General features: G+C 41.9%; 1 protein-coding gene across 1 annotated transcript in view; it reads left to right on the top strand.

Annotated features, from left to right (window-relative positions):
* Positions 1–5,920: 5,920 nt before the first annotated feature.
* LOC134102550 (uncharacterized) overlaps positions 5,921–8,245 on the top strand; it is a 7,371-nt gene continuing 5,046 nt past the window's right edge. Inside the window, exons 1-3 of the mRNA XM_062556682.1 lie at positions 5,921–6,020; positions 7,560–7,601; positions 8,009–8,044. Coding sequence (XP_062412666.1) covers positions 7,566–7,601; positions 8,009–8,044 — 72 coding nt within the window. The 5' untranslated portion in view covers positions 5,921–6,020; positions 7,560–7,565. The remainder of the gene's footprint in view (positions 6,021–7,559; positions 7,602–8,008; positions 8,045–8,245) is intronic.

Here is an 8,245-nt window from a genome sequence, read left to right as displayed (position 1 = left end):
ACAGCATGTCGAGCTCATGTTCACGGGACTGCTACGCTCCAAAAAGGAGGAGGAGAAGTGTAGTTCTCTGTTGTTATGGATTGGCGAACAAGGCAGGGATATCTACAGCACTTGGACGCTCACCGAGGCTGAGAGTAAGGCTTTGAAGACCTACTACGACAGATTTGAAGCGTATGTAAAACCTAAAGCTAACCCCATTTTTGCACGCTATAAATTTCATCAGAAAACGCAAGGGGAAAGTGAAAGTGTTGACCCGTTTATAACGGAGCTAAGGCTGCTAGCAAAGGACTGTGATTTCCCTAACAGTGACGAAATGATCAGGGATAGAATTGTTTTCGGTACAAACTTTAAGAAAGTTTGTGAAAAGCTACTTTGTCACGGTCCGACATTTACTTTGGAGAATGCAATTGATGTTGCACGAACATTTGAGCTGTCTCAACAGCAGTTGAAGACAATGATTAGCCCCACAGTTAATGTTAGCTCTACTAGTCAGTCAGCTCATGCAGTTAGCAGGAAACCATTCAGGTCAGAACACACACGCTATGGACATAAAAGCGGGAATGACAACAAAAATGCTTCATGGAACAAAGAATGCGGTGCATGCGGAGGAGAGCACGGACGACAGGAGGACTGCCCAGCAAAAGGACGTCTCTGTAATAAATGTAAGAAACCAAACCACTTCGCTAAGATGTGCAGGACTCAAACACATAGGGAATTTAAGGCTAAGAAAGTACATGCCATTTCAGAAAGCGCAGAGCAGTCACAAGAAGAACTGTTTATTGATACTATCTCAAAGCTGAATGAAAACACAGCTAGAGAACAGGCTTTTGCAGAGATGGAATTAGGGGAAAAGAGACACAAATTAAAGTTCAAGATAGATACGGGTGCCCAGGCCAACATAATTCCAGCAGATAAATTCCACAAGATTTTCGGGAAAGTTGCACTGAGCCCACCAGACTGTCACATCTCAGGATATGGTGGACAAAGACTCACAGTAGAAGGTTCCTGCAAGCTCACATGCAGGTACAAAGAAGAAATAGTGCAGCTAGATTTTGATATTATAGTTGCAAACAATGCACCTCCCGTGTTAGGCCTGCGAGCATGCTTAGATTTGAACATGGTTAAACTAGGGCACATGCTCAATGCACAATCAGACACTAGTACCACAGATGAGTTTGCTGACGTGTTCAAAGGCATTGGACTATTTCCTGGAGAGTGCACACTACGTCTCAAGCCGTCTGTAACACCAGTGGTGTGCCCACCTCGCCGCATCCCATTTGCCCTGCGCAGCCGCCTCAAAGATGAGCTAAAAGAAATGGAAAAAATGGATCATTCAGAAGGTCACAGAGCCTACAGAGTGGGTAAATGCACTGGTAGTGGTGGAAAAGCCAAAGACAGGGAAGCTTCAAGTGTGTCTAGACCCTCGCGCACTGAACAAAGCCATTCAAAGACCCCACTATCCGCTCCCCACCCTGGATGACATCACACCAAGACTAGCCGGTGCCCAGTTCTTCAGTGTGCTAGATGCCAGGTCGGGGCACTGGACGATAAAGCTCAGCCATGAGTCATCCATGCTCACCACCTTCAATACTGTCCATGGCAGATACCGGTTCAAAAGACTACCGTTCGGGATAATTTCAGCCCAGGATGAGTTTCAGAGAAGAGTGGATGAGGCATACGAGGGACTTGTTGGTGTTGCCGCCATTGTGGATGACATCCTTGTGTACGGCCGCACCAAGCAGGAGCATGATGCCAATCTACGAGCCATGCTGGAGAGAACGAGAGAGAGGCATTAAGCTGAACAAAGAGAAAAGCATCATCTGCGTGCCAGAGGTGAGCTATTTTGGACACAAGCTGACAACAGAAGGCATTAGGCCTGACCCCAACAAGATCAAGGCCATTAAAGAAATGGCTCCTCCACACAACAAAGCAGAGCTGGAGACCATATTGGGCATGGTCACTTACCTCTCCAGATTTGCCCCCAAGCTTTCAGAAGCCACAGACCCGCTCCGACAGCTATTGAAAGAGGACAACGAGTTCATTTGGGATTCAAACCTCAATGTGGCATTCCGTAAAGTGAAAGACCTCCTCACACAAGAACCCGGACCAGTTCTCACTTACTTTGACCACACCAAAGATGTGAAACTTCAAGTGGACGCATCCAAATGTGGCTTAGGAGCCGTCTTACTCCAAGCAGAGAAACCAGTCGCATATGCTTCCAAGGCCTTAAATGAGACTGAACAGAACTACGCACAAATCGAGAAAGAACTCTATGCAGTGTTTTTTGGATGTAAGAGGTTCCACCAGTACCTGTATGGTCGACAAGTGATCGTTGAATCCGACCACAAGCCATTAGAGTCAATAATGAAGAAGCCGCTGGCAGCTGCACCACCCAGACTACAACGAATGATATTGCAGCTACAGAGGTATGACATAACCATTACACACAAGCCTGGAAAGCAGACACCAGTTGCAGACACTTTGTCCAGAAAGCCAATTGAATGTGTGGACATGTCACTCAGTGAAGGTATGGACTCACAAATACACACAGTAATCAGCAGTGCCCCAGTGAGCGACCGTAAGATGGAACAGATCAGAGCTGAAACAGCTCAAGATGAGCAGCTATCAGTGCTGAAGCAGGTCACACTGTCAGGATGGCCTGAGTCAAGAAAACAATGCCCATCTGCTGTCGTGGAGTATTGGAACCATAGAGATCTTAGAGAAAGATGGTGTTCTGCTGAAAGGTGAGAAGATCGTCATTCCACACACACTCAGGTCTGAAATGCTCACACGCATTCATTCGGGACATTTAGGGATGGAAAAATGCAAACAACGGGCAAGAGATGTGTTATTCTGGCCTGGAATGGGTAACCAGATAGAGTCGCTAGTAGGATCATGCAGCATATGCCTTGAGCGACGCAACTCCATCCAAAAGGAGCCAATGCTCTCACACCCGATCCCTGAGCGGCCATGGCAGACAATAGCCACCGACTTGTTCACATGGAACAACAGGGACTATATAGTGGTCGTTGACTACTATAGTAGGTATTTTGAGGTAGAGAAGATCACAAGCCTCACATCTGCAACAGTCATCCAAAAGCAGAAAGCAATGTTTGCAAGGTTTGGAATACCGCAGTCTTTAATCAGTGACTATGGGCCCTGTTACAGTTCGTAAGAGTTCCGAGCATTCGCTCATGCATGGGACTTTGAACACACCACAAGCAGCCCTCTGTACCCACAGAGCAACGGGTTGGCTGAAAAGACTGTTCAAACAGCTAAAGCCCTCATGGACAAAGCACATGCACAAGGCACGGATCCTTACCTCAGCTTATTGGAATACAGGAACGCACCAGTTGATGGACTAAAGTCACCAGCACAACTGTTGATGAGCAGGCGCTTGCGCTCAGTTCTCCCAGCCACTCAAAAACAACTGCAACCAGAACTTGCCTGTCGTAGAACAGTACGCAGCAAGAGAGAGCTGTGCCAAACCCGGCAAAAGCAGTACTACAACAGAACAGCCAAGACGCTACCCGCCTTACCAACAGGTGCCACCATCCGCTACCAGCTCCCAGGTGGAACATGGCAGCCTGCAACAGTCCTCGAACCTGCAGGTACCCAGAGATCATACAACATTCGGATGAAGGTCTCACACTGAGGCGCAATCGGCGTCACCTTCTTCAGACTCCTGAACCTGTCACAGATGGTCCACCAAACGACAATGGACTAGAACCTGGAAAGACTGAGTCTGAGACTTTACAGCAAAACACAGAACGCACACAAGACACACAACCAGGTCCCGCTGTGTTGCCACACAGCACTACCAGGAGTTCAGGCCGCACCATCAGGCCAAGGAATATATTGAACCTGTGAAAAAAAAGAGCAAAATGTAAAAAAAAAAAAGAAAAGCTTGTAATACTTAGACTTACCTTGTTATTGAAGACCGAGAATGTTGATGTTGCATGTTTTGAAATGCTTATTTGTAAGGATGAAGACGAAGAGTACAGCTGAGTTAATGAGTTAAGTAAGAATACAGCAGAGTTAATGAGTTAATTAAGGCAAACATCTATTTTACTTTAGTCATATTTCAGTCATGTATGTAATGTAATGTAACAGACAAGCTATACCTCTTAACAAAATGATGGATCGTTTTTCTATTATTTACGAATGTTAACACACAACATCCCACAATAGCAAACACAATATCCCAAACCTTAGATACAGTATAAAAACCTCTGCTTCTGCAATGATATCAGTTCAAAAGCAATATATCTCAGCTGATAATAAACAAACAATTGAATAAATTACACACATGATGTTGGGTAAATTGGACCAACCACAGCCAATTCCAGTCTGGCTTAGACTCAGTGGCAGGGGTTATTTTTTTCATATGACATTGACACAGTAAAAGGAGGACTTTGAGGAGTGATGATTTTGGAAACAAAAACAGAAAAAGACAAACACTGTAATGTCTGGACGAGGAAGAGTAAGAGCAAGGGGCCCAGGAATAAGGGCAGGCCCAGTGAGAGGAGCAGTGAGAGGTGCAGGAGCAGTGAGAGGAGCAGGGCTAGGAAGAACAGTAGGCCCAAGGAGAGGGCAAGGTAGAGGTGTAAGAATGTGTGGTGGTGGCATTCCGAGGGCTGCAAGAACAGTAGTCAGTGATAAGATTTGTGCCACTATCATTGCCCATGTAATCAACCTAGGCCTTTCACTAAGAAAGGCTGGTGAGAATACATGTCAGATGCAATGTTGATGACACAGTAATTTTGTGTTTTTTTGTTCCCCCCAATTTTGTGTTATTTTGTTCACTGTAAGCAATACGGTACAACTTTTTCTTTTTCTGTGTATAAACATATATTGCTTTTTACAGTATTAATGCTTTTGAATGTGAACATTACATGTGGATATACAGTTCCCAACCAAGAAATTTAGTATAAAACGGTGGATTGCATGTTTTCATGCAAATTACCTGTAAAACTTAAACATAAAAGTCTCTGCAGTTTTTGTAATGTCAACAATAGCCAGTATTTTGAAACCTAGTGTACTCTGACTGACATGTATCTTGTGAAGTGAAAACAAGTTTTATTCTTTGACAGAATGATTTCATTTTGAGTCAGATTTCCAGTGTTTTGGTAAAGTTAGTGTGTGCAGAGAAATGACGAGTTAGTGTTTATGTAACAAAATGTGGTGTAGCAACATGGAATGTGTTTTTGAGAGGAAAATTATCCATTTGGCCAATTGTATTTTGTAGGTGTGAGTCTGTGTTTAGAGTTTTGAAAATGTGTCTAATGAATGGACAAACGCTTGTACATGAAACACCCCATTTCTGAGTATGTTCAAAAATGCACTTCACACTCTGTGGAACCTTCAGTTGATAACAGTAAACTAAGGGAGACAAACTCCTTGCTCATCTTAAACTGTGTGTGTGTGTATTTAGAACAAAAATGTAAAAAGTAATTAAATGTAATAACACACACACAGTTCTGCCTACATGCAAAAGACGCATGCAGGTGGTTGGTGGTCATTTACTTTTCATTGGTCCAATGTTTCGTAAGAAGTGTGTTGCAGAATTGCAAACAATGTCCAAAGCAGAAAATGTGTTTAAGCTATATGTTAGGCTACACAGTGTTTAAAGTATGTTACCCTACAAGAAGTTTAGGTATTGAGACTTTGGTATAAGTATTTTATTGTGTAAGCCATGAACAAAAGTTATAATTGCTATTTAGTATTGTATAGTTGTTATGCCTATAGCTATTAGAAGCTATTAATTGTAATAAAACATTGTTTATTGATTGTAAGTTGTTTTGGACAAACGCGTCTGGTAGAATCATCGAGTTTGCCTTCACCTTTTATCGTGTATTGTTGCGTCATGATGAAGGAGCAGACAAGTTCACGTTTGAGTGGTCTACTCATTCTTGGTCTAGAGCAGCAGAGAGCAGTCGCGTCCTATTTCTCTGCTGTTACTTGTAATCTTGTAACTTGTTTTAAAAACGTCATGGTCTTCAATCCGTCATCCAGTTAAAGTAAGTAGCCTAGTCTTCACGCGCTTATTGTGGGCTAGCCTAAGCTCGCATGGTAAATAGTGTGTGGAATTATGAAGAATTGTAGGCCTACTTTTTTTTTTTTTTTACTAGTATCTTCTGCCAACGTAGCCTACCCTACTGTATGTTTCTTTCTTTACGGCCCATGGGTGTCGAGAAATAAGAAATAATACGTTTTCTACTTAGTGTTCATAAGAGTTAAGTCGCTCTGATGGTCCTTGCACCAATGATGCTGACGATGATAACGGGGCAAATATGAAGCTCATGTATTAGGCTACGTCTCAATTCTTGAGCCACCTTCATGCCATCCAGTTGTCACAGTATCAACACGACTCTTGGTGATATGGCTGAGTTGTCCTCAAGCGATGTCCTAGTTGGAATAGCGCAACGATACTATTTACGCAGGCTCCGTCTAACGCTGGGAAATACTCAAAGCGAGTGAGAGTGCCACATCTCACTCTGAAACCTTTGCACATCACTTCACTGCTTGACAGTAGGCCTAGGCTACGCTGCATGAAGGCATATTTCACGTTAATAATGGAAACAATAATGTTAAAACAATAGCTTTGGTTAACGGAGATATAATCTCCCATCGTCATTTATTTATACGCGCAACAGTCCACATTCTGTGTTCAAAACATATCCTAGGATATATAGGCCTCAATTATAATTCATACACATAACCATTCATGCTAGGTCAAACTGTAGATCCTATTCTTCAGTGGTTCCGTGTTGGTGGAATGAGTTGCCCAGTGCTCTCCGTTCCAGCAACAGTTTTGGATCTTTCAAGAGGGGTCTTAAGGCATATTTGTTTAATATGCACTTAGTCTTTTGAGCGTTTGTTATGTGTTATGGTTTGTATAATAGTATTGTTTTGTTATGATTTGCCCATTGTTAGAATTTGACATTTGTTTTGCTATTGTCCTTAAATTTAGCCATACCATGCTATAGTTATTGTTATTATATAATTAACTGAGTGACTTATTTGATTGCTATTCTCATTTCATTGTTTTATTTCTCATTAGGTTAGTGCTTAATTGATTGTTTTATTGATAATATTGCTATTCTCCCTTTTTGTAATTGTTCACTGTTATTTAATTTGTATTGTTATTTATTTGTATGTCGCTTTGGACAAAGGTGTCTGCTAAATAACCATAACCATAACCATAACCATAACCATAATTACAAAAGTGCGTCGCCGGGCACCGGGCGTTTGACGCGGTGTACCAGGTGGCCAGTCCAACACTTGGTGGTAGGCTCTGGAGCCTACCGCCAACTATGTGTCTAAGTTTTAAGTAGATATTTAAGTGGCTTTCATAATGTTTTTTTCATGATCAGATAGTTCCCCTAAAGATCCTTGATTAGGCCTAGGCTACTAGCTCCGCTTTAACCCTCTCGTTCACCGGAGAGGTGCGCAGCGTAGCTATTTGATTCCATGGTAACAAATTATGACGTGATCTCTTGCATATTCCATATTCATTGTAATTCACTTCTAACAAAATAAAATCACTTGACCCACAGGTTGATATGAGTGAGCCAACGGATCAAAACCTTTGGGGAAAGGTATGATTGTAATTTAAGAATGTATTAGCCTAATTTTATATTTAATCCAACATATTTTGAGTGTAGCTCTCTGTGGAGGTATACTTTGTTGACACTGTTATTTTATTATTGCTATTCTCCTTAATGTAGCCTTACCATGCCATAGTTGTTATTAGATGGTTGATTGAATGACTTTATTTTTTATTTGCTATTGTCCTATATTCATTGTTTATATTCATCAGATTATTGTGTAATATTTATTTTGCAATTCTCCATACTGTAGTCTGACCAACCTTTTTGAAATTGTTCACTGTTAAATCAATTATTGTATTGTTTTTATTTGTATGTCACTTTGGACAAAGGCATCTGCAAAATAGCCATAACCATAAACATTAACTAGATTAACACAAATGTACTCCATTGTTTAGGTTATCAATTTCCGTTCCATCCAAACTCAACTGTCTGTGAGTATCCTACATGCCGGTCTGTTAGTTACACACGAGCGCGCACACACACACACACACACATACACACAGAACAGAGTTAAACACACAGCAAAACAGTTAGAGTAGACCCAAAACCACATTATGATCAGCATAAAAATGAAAACGCCAATATAGGCTGTGTCAGTTAAGTAAGAGTGTGTGTGTGTGTGTGTGTGTGTG

Source organism: Sardina pilchardus, chromosome 15 (genome assembly GCF_963854185.1).
Source record: "Sardina pilchardus chromosome 15, fSarPil1.1, whole genome shotgun sequence".
Lineage (NCBI taxonomy): Eukaryota > Metazoa > Chordata > Actinopteri > Clupeiformes > Clupeidae > Sardina > Sardina pilchardus.
Note: the sequence above shows the minus strand (reverse complement) of the source record. Positions and strands in the feature narration are given on the sequence as shown.